Source organism: Melanaphis sacchari, unplaced genomic scaffold, assembly GCF_002803265.2.
Source record: "Melanaphis sacchari strain LSU unplaced genomic scaffold, SCAv2.0 Contig2_pilon_pilon, whole genome shotgun sequence".
Taxonomy (NCBI): Eukaryota; Metazoa; Arthropoda; class Insecta; order Hemiptera; family Aphididae; genus Melanaphis; species Melanaphis sacchari.
The window spans coordinates 6,065,272-6,083,722 of NW_020271173.1; the positions used below are offsets into that span (position 1 = coordinate 6,065,272).

The 18,451-nt window shown below is 26.9% G+C and overlaps 2 protein-coding genes and 1 pseudogene across 5 annotated transcripts; 1 reads left to right on the forward strand and 2 right to left on the reverse strand.

The window, feature by feature from the left end:
- The first annotated feature begins 925 nt into the window (after window positions 1-925).
- Window positions 926-9,920, forward strand: LOC112595823 (feline leukemia virus subgroup C receptor-related protein 2-like). 4 transcript variants are annotated; one of them, XM_025341189.1, is made up of 9 exons: window positions 926-1,100; window positions 1,173-1,300; window positions 6,837-7,169; window positions 7,708-7,932; window positions 8,077-8,218; window positions 8,726-8,937; window positions 9,059-9,162; window positions 9,237-9,347; window positions 9,443-9,920. In XM_025341189.1, exons 3-9 carry the CDS (start codon window positions 6,906-6,908, stop codon window positions 9,720-9,722), a joined length of 1,338 nt encoding a protein of 445 aa, XP_025196974.1. In that variant the 5' UTR covers window positions 926-1,100; window positions 1,173-1,300; window positions 6,837-6,905; the 3' UTR covers window positions 9,723-9,920. The 4 variants fall into 4 exon arrangements, with proteins under 4 accessions (XP_025196974.1, XP_025196975.1, XP_025196976.1 ...); XM_025341190.1 differs by having other exon boundaries at window positions 926-1,091; XM_025341191.1 differs by lacking the exon at window positions 1,173-1,300.
- Window positions 9,921-12,237: 2,317 nt separating this feature from the next.
- Window positions 12,238-13,945, reverse strand: LOC112596005 (annotated as a pseudogene).
- A 2,483-nt stretch (window positions 13,946-16,428) lies between these two features.
- Window positions 16,429-18,330, reverse strand: LOC112596127 (protein mago nashi homolog). The gene is made up of 2 exons (XM_025341631.1): window positions 18,075-18,330; window positions 16,429-16,996 (listed from the first exon to the last, which is right to left on the reverse strand). The coding sequence occupies exons 1-2, from the start codon at window positions 18,115-18,117 to the stop codon at window positions 16,596-16,598; spliced, it is 444 nt and encodes a 147-aa protein (XP_025197416.1). The 5' UTR covers window positions 18,118-18,330; the 3' UTR covers window positions 16,429-16,595.
- Window positions 18,331-18,451: the final 121 nt, after the last annotated feature.

Below are 18,451 nucleotides of genomic sequence, written 5' to 3' on the forward strand. Positions count from 1 at the left end.
GGACGTAATGATACAAAGGTACGGTGTCATATTATTACTGTTACTGTATAATATCATATAATATAGTCATGAAAAAAATAAAATCCGTACAATATGTAACCTATAGCTGCTCTGGTACTAAGGAAACGTGTATTTTTTTTATTTTTTTTTAATACATCGTGGCACCATGCCGTTCCTTTTAATCCCTCCACGTCGTGGAATTTTTAAAGAACAGACGAAACAAAACTACGTGTGCATTCCACATTTCCGTAGAATATAATAATATGGATTATGTATGTCGTAGCATCGTTGTCATCGGTCGGTACTGCAAATTGCAATTCTGATTTCTATCTAAATAATATGTAACATCAATAATTGTTATTATATTCATCGACGTAAGTACCTATGTAACTACTGTACACATTTGATTTCATCGCAGCGTACACCGTACGAGTTGGTACACTCGTTGTCTATCGTCATTATTCACCATAGCGATGGGTCGTAACTAGTTATTCCGATATTTTTCAATCACATATTCGTGTAATAAAATCTGATTTTTCAAGGTATTAACCGACTGGTGTCTAGTAGGTAGGTGCGTTGTGTATTGCTCGCGAATTTACGATGCAAATAATGTTAATAACGAGTGTGACGTTATAATATTATGTACCCGTGGGGTACATTTCAATATTATGTAATATCTATTTTATTGTCGTAATCGAATTAACAAGTCGTGCGTGATCGCAAACGGCGAACGAGTAAACATCACGTGGAGGGCGAGTTAACTGACGCCTGGCGGCTGGCGAGTCGACCGTTTACCTGAACGGCATGCGGCCGGGCGAGTAGCGCGCGCATCCCACCGAAGTCCGTCCAATCCCGAGACGTGATGCCGATCGGCAGACGCGCGACGTCATCGATTCTGCCGCCGCGCCGCCGCCGCCGAACCGGTTTCAGTGTCGCCGCCGTCGCCGGAGCCGGGGAGTCGGTAAACGCACGCTGCTAGTGGAGCACATTCAAGATTCAGCCCGCATCGGTCACGCCGCCGCCGCCGCCGCCGCCACCGCCAGAATATTCAAATATTTGCATCGTCGTCCCCGAAGTGCAACGGAGAACCGGTATTGGCGGTATTATATTATAATTTGTAATAATAATATTAATATTGTTGTTGTTATTATCATAATAATATTATTATGTAGTCCACGTGCATTACGCCGGTCGTTCATCTGTTGATTACTCACACTACTCGGTATTCCGACGCGCACCTGTACAACCAGCGAACTTGAACTAGGCCCGCCGTGCAGTAAAGGTGTTGAGTTTTAACGAGGTAAACAAATATTTGAAATTAACACCTCGGATTGTTTTCATTGTTATGCGCATAATATTATAATAATCAATACTTTCTTTCTATACCCGTGCCCCTAACGCTTCTTATCGCTTTGAGTACCTCCGCAATAGTAAGACGGGTATTACGCATAGGTAGGTACCAATAACGTATAATTACTGTATTGGGTTTGTATTATTCTCGCCGACAATACGTAACAATTTTAATTTTTAATAGCGTACATTTTTTATGGATTAATGTTGGAAATCCGTTTTTATTACGACACTGGACTCAGTACGCGCTATATATTATACATATCAAGTATTTGCCTAATTTTAATAATAATCCCGGTGTATTGCGTACTACAGTAGGAGGTACCTAACTGTTCTTCGATAAACAATTCATAAATTATGATACCTACATAAAAAATTTGGCGCTTAAAAGGAATGCGTGATTTCATGGATGATGATAATAAATTATCAACAGTAAATACGAAACAGTAATAATGTTTGCTTGATTGTGTGGCAGCCGCAGATTTCGAACAAGACGCTTCGCCGTGCAGCGAGCGCGTTATTATTTTTAGCGCTTCGAGCACGACTTACTGTGTGTCTGTGTCATATACCAACAGCGCCACTGTACTGCTCTCGGTGGCATAATAATAATTTATTGTTATACATGTGTATGATATTGTTTTGTTAGCGGTGCACGCGCACGGAAAATGTCGAAACATCACGATAATAACATATAAACCTAAAATACGTATTCGTCACAACATTAATATTTTCGTGTTCCTTATACCTCAAATGTTATTATAATTTATAACGATTTGTTGTTCATGTCAATGCTTTTATAAATATTGACGTCTATTGTCGCGATAAAATTGCTGTAAATTACTCGTGTAATCTTTATCTTACGCCGTTGTCTAGTCCGCGAATGTGCGTGTTTTACGTGCGAAGTATTCAAATTTTTCTTCCCGCCAAAAAATGGACTGTAAACTATTTCCAAATTGTACACAACCGTGATACTGCATAGCAACACTCAGGGCTCGATGGACGACGTCTTTCACATCCCCATCAAAGTACTGTATCCGCCACCCTTTGATGAATTATCGAAAAAAAAATATTACTTCTTTAAAAAAGTTCGTATTAACTATTCAAAAATATCTGATAAGTAATTACTATTTGATTTTTGAACGTAAAATGATCGTATCTTATATTGCACACCAACTGACTACCATAAACATAATATTATGAAGATTGAGGATTAGACACAATTATACGTAATAGATAGTAGGTTTTACATCTGACTCGATTGATTTAATTGTTAGTTGTATTAAATATTTAAAATTTGAATCTCAAACAGTATTCATTATATTATATATAACGATAATCGTTCAGTGTACTACGTTGGTGAAGGGGAGTATACGGTAATAATTATTAAATAATGTTAATCTTCGAAAATAATTTGTTAAGCATTATATTTCTTTAGTACTTTTGATTATGAAAATTATTTGACTGTCATTTCTTTAATCCTTAAGATTTTGAATTATTTTTTATAGGTATACAGAAAACGAAGTAAAAATTTTATTAATATGCTGGTTTTCTCTTGTTTTTTTAAATAATCGCGGGACAATTAATAAACTTTTTACAATACTGTTATCAGTAAACAATAAAGCTTATCTGTAGGGATGACAAAATCAACGAGTCGCAAATGAATAAACGAATAGCATATTTTACATTGTTTGATTGCAATTTGGTTATTGTATTTAATCTTATTATCTTTAAAAATTAAATTCCTATATATAGTACTGTTTAATAATTTATCTTTCTACGTTTAATAATACTGGACGTGGTTATTAACTAGAAGATAATATAAGTTTTTATTAAGCTCATTTTTCATTCTCTCCGAGATAATGGTACTTATTTTTAATACATTTCTAGTTTTAAAATTAAAATTTATTTAATGGAATATAGTTTATAAACTCAGTCCTCACTATATTAAAAAAATGTATTAAAAATCCTAAACTTAATTTAAAATGTATTAATAAATATAATGTATTTAAAGAATAAAACATTAAATAATTATTATTTTATTAAACATTTCACTGTTATTATTTGTTTTTGAACAATCAATGTAATACATTACGAAAATCATTTTATTTTATATTTTCATATTAAATCGATAATGATTAGAACAATTTACAAAGCTAATTTGAAAAGAAATCTGTCAAAATTGAACTAAAAATATTTAGATAATTAGATATATTATAACAGGTCAACCATGACCACGTGAGATTCTATAATCATGTGATGGAATATAATATTGTTTTGTGCACAATATACCTAATCATGGATATTTATCTACATTGTTATTACGTGCATTATCTAAATGATAGTTTTTTATTTATTTTAATTGTTAATCATAAATTTAATATACTATGGTCATAAAACCACTTTTCGTCTAAGTAAATAGTAAATATGTAGTTTTCAACATTTTTCAAGTGTATATTTGATATATGTATAAACAAAAAGTTTAATGCATTCATAATTTATTTTTCATTTTTCATCAAATGAATATTTTATTACTATTTCACTAATTCTGTAAGGATTTTAATTGATACGCCAGGATTTTATGAACTTTTATACGATTTGTGCAATTTTATATCTATGTATTTCCAAATTCATTCAAAATCACTATCGATGAATGTAAGTATTTATACATAATATTCAATAAAATCTATTTGATAAAACTAACTAAATATTACAATTTTTATTTCTCGTATAATATGCATATTCTAGAAATCAATATTTATTTAATAATTGGAAGTTCATGGGGTTAGTCTCATGAACATTCATCCTGATAATTTTAATAATACATGATATTGCAAATTAACTGCACGGAAACTTCTCTTTTAAAAATTGAATTAGATGAAGGTCTTTTTTATAATACGTATGACAATAATTCATAAATTGTCCACATTTTACCATAACCCACATTCAAATTTGAAGTGTTTGCATCCGTCGAATTTAAATCTCAATTTAAAATTTTCAACTTGGTGTTACAAGTGTTGACTGTATTTCCGTCTATTTGAAAAATAAAATATATCTTTTAAAAACTTAAATTGCTTTTTACAGTTTTTCAAAGCTATGAGTATGTCTACCACTGAACCAATCATTGACATTTTTCAAATCTATTTTTAATTATATACTTAACGTTTATACGTCTATACTTAATGGTTTTTTTTTTTATTATTATTAATTGAAAAGTTACTTATTTAATTTATTAATTTGTTAGAAATTAAGACGACAGATGAGATTAAACATGCTTTTAAAATTAATTAAATTAACTACTCTAAATACTGAAGTACTTGTACTCCATTATATCCAAATACATGATTTACTAACATCTAAATATTCTTAGCTAAACGCCTAAACATCACACTCAAACATTAACTGAAACATACTAATTCTTAAAATTAAATAAAATAATCTTTCTATGGATTTAAACTTCGAGGTCAACAGCTTATAACTGAAAATTACAGAAGTTGTCCATCACTCAAAGTTTTTGTTTATAAGTGGCAATTGGCCGTTGCAATTGGCTTAATTATGATGTATTAAACAATGCACTTGATTATCTAAATGTATTTATTCTTACACACTTATAAAATTATAAATTATTATACATTTAATAACCAAAATTACCCATAAAAATACCTATCCAGGTTAGGTAAATTCGGATAAATTATTTCGATGATGATAACAATTTAAAATGTGTATGTACAGCATGAATTGACGAGTGTACAAGTACAATGTGAATATTGTAACAACGTACTCATTTGCAATATATTATTATTATATAATATTATAATATTAAATCATTAAGAACTTACATAAAATGCACTTAATAATTAATTTTTTTTCAATTAATTAATAGATACCTAATATGTCGTCATATGTTTTACAAATGTAAATAAATGATTGATGCCTTCTATGAAAGTTACAATTTTTGTCGTATAATAGATTATTACATGTTTTTTAAACTGAAAATAGCTGTAACTACCTTTCAGTCATAAACTTTACACAAAATTAACATTAATTCAACATAATTAGTGGTATCGCTTTTTTTAAACTATTCAAATATCAAGTTAAGCAATATCATTATTAATGATAGGTACATAATATATTATGAAGCTTCTAAATTCCAATGCTAATTTTTGTATTTCAAAATTTAATATTATCAATAACTGGTATGTCTAGTAGGCATATACGAGTTTTAGATATATTTTCTTTATACTACGAAAAGAAAACATCACCAAATATTTTCTTTTCAACATATTCTGTAAGCAATTAATATTAAAAAACTGAACCAACTTTGCAGAAGTTTAAACCACATAGTATTATATAAACCACTTAATTAATATGCATCGTTGCATCAGAAGTGGTACGTATTTGAATACTTATAGACTATATTATTATCTTTATGTATTTATCTTCCAGCTAATAAACTATTTGACTTAACAGAAAATAAATAGAAGTAAACTAAATATAATTTGAAACTGATAATAATATTGTTTCATTTAAAAATATACATATATTTAAAAAAGGCATTGTCTTAAAACCAGTAAATAATAAGCTGCTTAGATAAAACTTATGAAAATTTTAATATTTTCTTGCGAGTCTCTAAAAATAAATGTTTACTTATTTATTTTTTTTCTTAAATTACATTTTTTTTTTAAATATTTTATTGACTGATATTCTCTATTTATAATGGTTATGTTAACAGAATAAATAATATTACCTGATATAATATTGATCATAATACTCATAATTTTAATATCAATCATAGCAGTCAAAAATCTGACTTCTTTTGTTCTATTTACTTATTACAACTTATTTGTAAATAGATATAATTGAGGGTTTAACAAGTAATTTAATAATAGTACCTATTTATTAAACTGCACATTGTTTACACACATAATAAAAATAAATGTTTACCAAACAATAACGTGAACATAAAACAAGCTGTACCTACAATTTTAATATGTAGATTATGGATATACGTATTATAAGATTTTACTGTGTTACTTTAAATTGCTGTTTTCGTTAATCGATTTAATTATAGTTTCTTTATTTAATATTATTCGTTTGTTCTTTATTTTCTAATTTAAATAATTCGTTTTTATTCTTTCCATTGCAATTCATCTTTTCTTTTAATTAATCTATCATAAAACACATTTTTAGCTTACTCTACTATTTATTAAGCATTTCATAAGAAATATGTAAATGCTATAATATCTCAACCCTGGTTATATCAATATTCAATACCTATGTACTCAAACGTATTATTTTTCTAGAGATATAGTGTACCCAAACGTGTTACGGCCGTTTTTATAGAGTAAAAAATGATTTCTGTCAATAAACTTTTATTATATAAGTATGAAAATGTACATCTTTACCCCCCCTCCCCATGAATAAATAAATATTATTTTCATATATGCTACAAAATATCTAAAACAAAATTTTGAAAAATTTGTTAACAGTATATTGTAATCAAATTATGACATCGAGGTGAACAGTTTTGTGAAACAGAAATTATATCCCGCGGCACGATGGATTGCGGAGTCACCGGGAATAATAATTTACAGCCAATAATTACAGAATGTAAACTTTACAAAAGACGATGGCTAATGTTGGTGCTATTTGTTCTCTGTTCGATGATCAGCGCTGTACAATGGATACAGTACAGCATCATATCTAACGTGATTATGAAATTTTATAAAGTGTCAAGTTTTACAGTCGACTTCACATCCATTGTATACATGGTCACCTACATACCACTCATATTCCCAGCATCATGGATACTAGAAAAAAAGGTAAATATAATCTATAATTATTTTAGGTGTAATTGACAATGTGACTAACGCCTACAACTTAAACCGACCTATGTGTATCAGTGCGTAATTGCTGTGCTCTATTATGATAATAAATTATAAATAATAGAATAAAAAAAAAAAACAATTAGGCGCGCTAATAATTTTAGGTGGGCAGATATAAGACTTCAAAAATTATAAATACAAATATTCATTGTAAAATGCAAAATTTGTTCCATACTTAAAAAAAATACATGTGTTTTCTAATCAAAAAACAATGAACTGCTAGAACTGTTACTTTCATTAGTACATTATTACCTATATTATAATATACATAAATGTATATATGATTAACAGACTCTTTAAAAAAAATTGTCAAAACTACAAGTTTCAAATAAGACTGGTTTTGACTTGGATTTCGGATTTGATAAAACAATTTCTCCATTTTTGTATTTTTTTTCTTTCATTCGACAACCGTTTTCAAACGTGTTTTGACCTGATATCATTAATTTTTTAACATTATTATGTTCATGTTATATAGGGTCTTCGTGTGGCTATGGTAGCCGGCTCATTCGGCACGATGATCGGTGCCTGGTTTAAAGTCGCATCTTCCAGCCCAGATAGATTTTATATGACCATGTTAGGTCAAACAATTGTGGCTAGTTCGCAAGTGTTCATATTGAACTTGCCAGCACGCCTGGCAGCAGTGTGGTTTGGCCCATCTGAAGTATCTACAGCGTGTTCAATTGGAGTGTTTGGAAATCAGGTAAAAGCCTAAATTTTAAAATATTAAGAACAGCTAATAAGGTTTTATTTATGTAGTACCATCTAACAACTGTAAAAAATATAAAATACCATGTATATTGCGTACTCAGTAGTTTATTAATAATCACATGGTTTTTTTTTTTAGTTTGGTATAGCTCTGGGCTTCTTAATACCACCATTACTGGTTCAAGACAGCGATGATTTGTACGATATATCCTCGGGCTTGTCAAAAATGTATTACGCCACGGCAATAACTTCAACATTAGTGTTTTTATTAATATGTCTTTGTAAGTTTAAAAAAACGATTAATACAATTTTCGACATCTCAATTGGCCATCCTTTTTGAACTTTTTTTTTTAAGCTAGCTTGTTTATATCATTCAAAATATTATTATTTTATTTTAAACTGGTGTGGACGGTGTAGGTATTTATAAATTATGTAATTTCAGAATGTCTTTGTCTGCATATCGCTTGGATCAAACAAGCACGATAATTTATTTTACTTGCGCTTTATTATGTACGTTAAAAGTATATTAAGAATTGTGATTAACTTTTTTTCAAAAAGTTTCATGCTGTAGTTAAAACTTTTGGTATTTTAAGCTCAGATAATACAAAAAATATAATTTTAAATTTAAGAAAAAGATCATAGCCACTCTTATTTAGATTGGTCGTTAATTTTCTAAAAATCTGTCATACCAGTATACCTTTTAGCAATAATTAATTATTACCATTGCAGTAAAATATTTTCATTAGCGTCAGCACAATATGTCATATAATCATCTCTTCTGTTGACAGTCGTCAAGTCATCCCCTCCATTACCACCAAGTTTGGCACAAGCAAATCAAAGATCGACCTATAACAACGACCCAAGAAACTTCATTAAATCTTTGTGGAGACTGATATATAACTATGGATTCCTTTTATTATTACTGTCATACGGCATGAACGTCGGTTCGTCTTATGCTATTTCCACCCTGCTCAACCAAGTTATATTAGCACATTTTCCTGTAAGTATTCAGAACACTTTTATTCAATTTCGTTTTTAAAATAATTATTAATGATCGATCAATTCGGTCTTATACTTATTTTAAGATATGTATGTAACAAATAGTTATTATCCTATTGTAGGACAACGCTGTAGACGTGGGCAGGATAGGTCTATCGATCGTTCTTTCAGGAATGTTGGGTTCAGTAGTGTCTGGTTTTGTTTTGGATCGAACTCATCTTTTTAAGTAATCTTATAAATATGTTTTTTTATGATAATCGCTGTGAAATTACGCTAATATGAAATATTCTATACATTTAGAGAAACGACTTTGGTGGTGTATGGTTGTTCATTAATTGGTATGCTAGTCTACACATATACATTGTTTTGCGGGTACATATCAGTTGTGTATCTGTCAGCAATCTTACTTGGGTAAATAAATGAAAAAAATTATTATTCATCATATTTTTATTATATTTATGTATTAACAAATAACAAAATATAACTTTTTGTTTATACTTTCTCAGGTTTTTTATGAACGGTTATTTAGCAATCGGATACGAATTAGCGGCCGAACTGACCTACCCAGAGTCCGAAGGAACATCGAGTGGAATGTTAAATGCAGTGGTGCAAGTATTTGGCATAATTTTCACAATGGTTTATGGATGGATATTTAATGCAGTTGGAGACAAGAGAGCCAATTTATTTTTGTCGGCAACGCTCATCGTAGGAACATTTCTAACGGCCATGATACCATCTGACTTGCGGCGACAAGCGGCTCAAGAAAAGAAATCTTTAGTTAATTAAATAATGATAATTTTACAATCATAAGTAATGTATAATTGGCTCAATTATTTGTAATTTATTAACACCATACCAATTTATTATAATTTATAAAGTATTTAAGTATGTTATATTGATATATTTTAAAGATCTTATGATATTCCATTTTCGCCTAGAAAGGAATTAAAGTTTAAACCTATAAAAATTCCGTATTTTAGTAAAATATAAAGTATTTATTTTTCATTACCTATTAAATTTTTCAAATATTATGTAACTACTGTTATTACTTATTAATTATTATACTGTTATTTATCATTGTAATAATTGTAATTTATTTCTCATACAATTTTACCGACTACTTTGTTCATAAAAAAACTTTTTTTTTTAATTTAAATATAACTTTGTCGCGTACAAACTCAATAGGTAGTTTAGATTATTAATTATTATCAATGTCATAATAGGACTCCATATTAGTTTTCAACCAGGGGCGTAGACATGAGGGGATATGGGAGATAGATCCCCCCCAGAACCTTAAAAAAGTATATACCTACTTATTTAATTATAAAAAAAAGGTTATTCAATATGATACCCCAGTTTGGTAATTTCAATTTACATCTCCCTCCCCAGAACAAAATTATAACTACACCACTGGTCTCAGCCAAACTCTCGTAACTCAGTCTCCAAAACAAATTTTATATATCATTCAAACAAATTATTAATTTATTTGCTTATTATTTATTAGAGTTAAATATTTTAATTAATAGGCTAATAATATGATCTATTTAAACATATGTAAGCGTGAATATGATGTAGCAAAATATAACCCCCTCCCCCTCACAATTATTTATCGACATTAATAAATGTAATTTCAATTTTTTACAAATTCACATTTTTATTTGTAGGTATTTTTGACTAGCTGGTTATAAAATTAGTAAAATTATAGATAATTAAAAATATTTATGAAACATTATAAGGTGATTAGGTATATTTAAATCAAAAATAAGTATCACTATTATAAGAAAAAAAAATCTTTTTAATTATATTTTATCAAAATTTTTGCTAATATTAAATTAATAAAAATGAATACATTTTTTAATACTAAAATTTGACATATTATGATGAGTAAAAATGATTTAAATACAATAAACAAACTGAAATTAATCAGGAATTTTTTCTTGCTTTTTTTAATCATAAAATCATAAATTATTTTGCTTATTTTTAATTCTTCTTTCTTATCATACCATTAAACTAAAATCTAATGTATAAATATGTGCAAAAACTATAATATTAGGAATGAATATTCTGTTATGAGTTCATCTTCAAATTAATTTTCATCAAACTATAATAATACAATTTATAGATAAATAGACATAACATTTCATATTCATAATATTTACCTAATATTATTACAGGATCGATCGGAATTATTTATTTATGAAATGCATAATGCTTATAAATTAAAATATATAGGTACTATTTTCATTATTTATTAAATATTTTTTAAATGTAAAAGATAAAACCCAACAGTAGTTACGGCCCTGACAATAACAATGTGTAATATTATAATCACCGGCTACTTCAAGAAAATACAGCTAAGCCGCTAAGGTAAATGATGGATATATAAATAGGATGATTACAGTACAATACATTTATTGAAAAAGTAAATATATTTATTTTATATTGATAGGTTTAATGACTTATTTACAGTAGATCGATCTTATTTTTTTTTTTATTATATTATTAACTGATTCGTCAATGAAAGATGTTGCCAGATTCCTAAATTTCAGTAGGTAAAATTTAAATACAATTGAAAATTTTATATCGATTATTGTAATTATAGTTTTAATTAGATGTTTACAAATGCATATTTTTTTTCTTTATTTGAAATAAACAATCTATACCTAATAGGCACAATAAGTAGGTATATGTGATAAAGAGTAAAAAATACATAGATACATATATTATACATTAATATATCTAAAAAATAGAGAACATGACATACGTTATGTGAGAAGCCGTCCACTAATGACACTCACTATTAATTTATATTTTTTTTAGTTTTCTTTTAATAATTTTTTTGTTATTATTATTATTATTTAAATTTATATGGGGGGGATCAAGAAGGTCACGAGCTACATTTGAGACATCTAGGTAGATTGCCAGGAATGGTTGGAACAGCAAGATTGTGTATTAATGGGTTTTTGTTGGAAGACAGACGGATATGATAGAGTTTATAATGCGCTTTTGCTTCTTTTTAGACTGTTTTCATCTTTAGGTCAAACATATGCATAATAATCAATATTTTTTGACAACTATTATTTCGCGAACCATTTCCTGGATAATCTATGTATAAATAAGAATAAATGTATTATTGTATTATAATGTATAGGTAGATTACTAAGCAATTAAATTAAAAGCATATATTCATCTTACTTTGTATCCAATTCAAAATACTGATTAGGTCTAAGTATTAATTCTTATTTCTATTTTAAACACATAGATTTCATTCAATCATAACCATTAATTTATTACTATCAGTAATCAATGGCAATTATTTTTTATAGTAAAACAAATTCATGTATGATTATTTAAATAATAGCAATCTAATCAGTAGCGTACACAGAATTATCTATGGGGGGGATAAATATATTTTTTACAAAGTTTACTTCTAACTTCGAACTATTGTAGTTTACCAATTAACACTTATACATTAATATAAAATAGAACATGCTATTTATTCATTAAAACTTTATTTTAAAATTTTAATTATTTAAATTTATAGTAAAATATCTATTTTTCTATTCATCCTAGACATAATATCAAGGACTTTATCTGCCGATACAGGAATTTCCCAATGGACCGATAACATGGTTAATCTATTTAGTCGAGTCTAAAAAAAATAATTGATTATATTGTATGAAATAATAAAATATATTATAACCATTTACACCTTACTTCAGACATAGTGTTCTTTAGGAATGTTTTCAGCCTTTTCAAACATGAAAATGTTCTTTCTGGTGTTGCAGTTGACACAGGCAAAGTACAAAAGATTTTTAATAATATATATTATATATTTGGGAAAATTGGGGGTTTGCATAATTGCAGTGCTTCTAATCCTGATTTAGGATTTTTTTTTATTATTTTAAGTTTTTCTTTCCACATTTTTAATTCTGCTAATACAGTTTGAAAGTCTGTTTTAATATAAAAATTTACAAGTTTTTTAAATGGTTCAATTTCAATTTCACTGGAAAATAAACATTGAAAACCTAAAGAAAAAGAAATGTAGATATAACATATTGTAGTACCTATATATCATATTGATTTGTAATTATTAATATTGTTATAATATACCTACCTTCAAAAATATTAATATGATCCAAAAATCGTTCTCTCAAATTTATAATGAAAGCATCAATATACGGAATTGCTACAGTTATTCTGTAATAACTTTCTGGTTGAATATTAGGTACCTAATAAACATGGATTTGGCCGATTCTTTTGTTTTTTTGTTAACCTTTTAATAGATATATTGAAGTTCAAAATTGTAGCCATTTTCTAAATCAGTTTAAAATAAAATAATTATTATTTAGATTATCAAATAAATTTGATACAAATCAACTATCAAGGATTATGTTTTTAATATTTACCTCAGCTTCTTTGAATAGTAGATTAAATTCTTTTTCAATGTTATTTCTTAAATTTTCAAGCATAGATATATTACATTCCACTAACTATGTAGCTTCTTTAAGATCAACATTAATAGTTTGTAAACTTTTACATTCTGTAGCCATGAAGACTACGTATTTTATTCGTGGATAGTGGACTGTATATTTCAATTTTTCGATACAATAATTATAATTTGTTCTTATTTAAAATACATTTGATTGCTTAATATAAAATAGATAATAATATTACGATCAACGGACGGTGCACGACAACTTTCGACCGTTGCAGACGACTAACGAACAATACAAATATAAATCATTACATCGCTACGATTGACGATATCTTATATTAATATGGTATTGATAAGTAATCATTATTTTGAATCAACATAGTACTATACTATACATAGAAACGCTACACATTCATTACAAAAACACTATAAAAATTAAAAATTCTAAAAACAAAGAAAAAAAGGCCAAGGGGGATCTATCTCCCATATCCCCCCTGTGTACACTACTGCAATCTATAGGTAATATAGGTTAAAAACGAACATACAAAAATACAAGAGTACCAAGTCTCAACCAATCTATTAATATAAATTTTATTGAAAACGGTCCAATAATTTTGGTGTAGGTATAGAAAATGAAAAATGATAGAAACATCATTTTTTTATAATATAGATTAATTCTGTAGACTTTTCAATTTTTTTTTTTTTCTATAAATATCGATAAAAAAATGTCGATTAGTAAAGTAAGTATTAGTAAGAAAGTTAATAGTATAATTTTATACAAGGTTCCTCATAAGTTCTACTATAGTTATTTAAAAAGTATTAAAAATTCAAAGGCACAATTTTTTGTTATAACTGTTATAAGCATTTGAATTTCAAATTTTGCAAAATTACAAAAATTTGAAAATTATTTTATTGTTAAAAATGTAGAGTAACCAAAAAAATAAACACATTTTTTTAGACATTTAATAGTTTAGATTTGGACGAAATTAGATATTTAAACTGTGAAGAATAACGACTCTAGTTATTATACGGTTTTTGGTTTTGGTGAAAATACCAATAAGAAATTTATAATAAAATGTATATCTAAAGAGTAAATATCTACATATAAGTTATAACAAGGATAATAAATATTATAGACTTTAGTCTATAAGCATAGCTTCCAAATAGCAAATCTTTTACAATTCCACGTATTACATATTCTATAATCAATAAGTACATAAAGTTAAGCAACTCAAAAACTATTCGTTTTAGTTTCATTTCTAAATGTAGGTACGTACTGGGTTGAATACATAATAATAATAATCCATTTTGAAATAAAAATAATTTGTTCAGTAAAATGTTATAATTATTATCCATCATTGATTTTTTTTTTTTTTTTTTATCACACGAATGTTAGAAAAAAATATAAGTAAATGAAATTAACTTGAAAGCATGCAATGATGAAATAGAATTATTATTTATAACTAAACTGACAACTAGAACTAGATATACTTTTACAAATTACTTACTAAAATCAATAAATACACTTTCAGATTATTTAGCCAAAGCTTAGGCACATTCAAGTGGATTGAGGAACGAAGATATTACATATGTAAAATGATTTATATTGTCGAAGGCCAAATTATACACTACTTTGTACGCTCAAACATCAAATTAATAAAAATTTTATTTCAAAATGCAGCAAAAATCACTAAACAGATACCAGAAATGAAGTATTGCAATTTACAAGCCTAAAATTGAAATGGGATTGATTGAACATAAATAATATATTATAGAAAAATTGTAACAAGGTAAGAAATGTTTTTAACAACATAGTTATAGGAAAATGAAAATGAAAAATCATACAATTATAGATAAGAATTTATCAAACATTTTCAAAATTTAAATAACAGTAACTGAATAATTTAATACTTAAAAAAAAGGTATTTCCTAAACAATTGTGTCATATAATTACTAGAATTTTAACTTTTACAATCCAATTTTATTTTTTTCATGTTCAATAATTAATCATGAATTATATACATTTATCATTCAAATTTTTGTGAATAGTATTATTTAAAAAAAAAATTGTATATGAAGAATTATATATAATAAATTATTTAGGTTATCATTAAGGAGAAAACTATACTAAGTTTCTTACTTATACAAGATCAAGCTTGAAATGGTTTTTATTGTCAAATGAAAAATATTTATTATTTTATAATTTTTATAAGATATAATATGTAAAATTATAAAGGAATAAATTAGCTAAATTCAAACAAACTAATGTTGAGTTGTAATGTGTTTTAAGACTTATTTAATTGAAATATTATAAAAAAATCTTCAATACAAATTCTGAAAAATTATTTTAATACTCTGTTTTAACACGGAATTAATATTTTAAAGTGAGACAAAAATATAGGTAATTTAATCAAAGAATAAAAATAAATAAGTAATGGATATAAGTTTATATATTATTATTATATTGAAATACAATATATGAAATATACTATCCTCACATAACATGAATTTTTTTAAACGTTGAGGCATATTTGCTATGTACACTGTACAAATACTAAAATCTTATATTAACGATTGAACATAGGTATAAATATTATCAATATATTGAATACAATGTTTTTAGTCAGATACATGTATATAATTTTTATAACTAGTACTTAGTTGTTAACCAAATATTTTAAACGTTGTTCAAATCACCATTTACTAGTTAATTTAAAATTAATTAATATATACATTCTCAAATATGATTCACATGTATTAAAAATGTCTGGCCAGTGAACATATCAAAAACATAATAAATAATAATTTTTACTATTCTTATATTTCAATATTTGAGACTTAACAATTTAAAAATCTGACAATGCCAAATATTTATAATATTTTGTTGATAGGTAATAATAAAAGTTAAGATTTTTTTCTGTTTTAAAATTGTTGCTTTATTTTATTTGTAGTGAATATAAAATGAAAAATATATCAAAATGATTCAATATTTATAATTAATAACTTTTGAGTCATCTTAAATTACTAGTGTTTTTAAAATAATAAAGTATATAATATTAAATCAGTATAAGTAATCCTTAGTGGCTTTTTTTTAATTTGTTAACAGTTTAAAAAACTTAATGTAATGAATGTATAAAAGTTGAACAAAAGAAAATGGCTAAATATTTTTTTGTTATAGAACATTAAATTAAATATTTTAATTAATTCATCAAAAAATCTCTTTATGAAATTGGTTTGATCTTGAAATGCAATGATATTAATGAAAATACAAAACATTTAAGATCTTGAACTAAATAGTAAAATGTTCTGAGGCCTTCTGGATCCTTGGATGTGTTAACATCTAATAATGATCCAGTTTTAGAAGTGGTGAATGATATATGTTCATCATCAATTACAATCTCCAACTCTTGTCTTCCAACTCTATCTGGTGGTGGCCATAGAGCATCGTCTTCATGCATAATCTCAGAATCAGATACAATTCGTTTGAGCTCATCAATTACAGGTTGATGAACATATACTTCTTTACGGATCATTGTGTCATTTTTGTAGTTAGAGTTGTTGGCATATCGTAGTTTACCATCAGGGCGAAATTCAAATTCCAAAAATTCATGTCCAAACTTTCCTAGAAAATTAAAATTTTCATTTACTTCATAAATTATGTTCTCAATTATTAAAAAATGATATACATAATATTAATTTTAGCTTTATGTTAAAACTATAAATTATTTTAATTATTAAGTACCCGTGTATTATATACAATTATACATTATATATTAAAGAAGTTATAAGTGTGCAGAAAAATAGGTAATGCATTTTACATTGTGAATATTTTTAAAATGGATAAGGCAAGATTCATTATGATACTTATAGAAAACAATATTAATAAATAAATATAGTTGTTTTTAACTTAAGACAAGTTATCTTATTAGTAAATACATATTTCACATGACCATTATATTAATAGAACAAATTCATAGAACACACAATTAAAATTTAATATGATTATGAAAAATGTTATGATAATTTTTGATCAATCGCTACAATTGTACGTGATGATGCTTAGCATAACAGATAAAAAATAAAAGTATCCTTAGATTTATAAGTTAAAACAGTTATATTATCAAGGAATAATATCATCATGTGAACTTTTAACATGACACTATTATACTATAGACCAGTGGTCGGCAATAGGCGGCCCGCGAAGGATAAATAATTGGACCACAAAAAATATTTTTTTTTTTTAATAATGCCGGTTTTTCACACATAATGTATATTTTGTCTGTTTCATAATATATTTAGAGATTACGATGGTTTTTATCGTTTATTGCTATTTACAATAATAGCTGCGATAACACAACAATTATTAACTAATATCTAAGTTTTTAGTTTTTACTGGCCCTCGACATTTTTTTTTTTATTTTCTGGACCTCCATAGAATTTAATTGCCGACCCCTGCTATAGATTAACCTTACTTAAATAATTGGTAAACTATTTTTACTATTAAAACATGTTCATTCTCAGATCTAAACAGCAAACCATATGATTGATTAGTATAAATTCAAGATTAGTCACTTAAAAACAATGAAAAAATTTAGATTAACATATCAGACCATAATATCCAAACACAATCATATTTTTTTTTTAAACAACAGTTGTGTTTAAGAGGTCTGCCTACACCAAAACGCGAGTCTTTTACGTACCTTTGTGTCCTATGTAATAACGCAAATAGAATTCTCCTGCCATTTAACCGCTGGGAACGTTCAAGTTTGGATTCTACAAATTCTTCAGATCTTCAACACTCCTTGCATAAAAGTCGAATTTACACACGAGCATATATCTTCATCTAAATATTAAATGTTTGGAATGGAATAATCGGTATCGTACCACTAGGCAGGTGAACAAATAATGGATAGTAATTGCTAAACAGTAAACAGCAATAGATGAATATGAATGTCAAAAACGCCGATTGCCGTAAACGAGGTAAATCGTAAATAAAGCAGCCGCAGAGATATGGAGAAAACCAGTGCTGCCATTCGAGAAAACGCTTGATTTCCCATGGCGGCATTCGCTTGTCTAA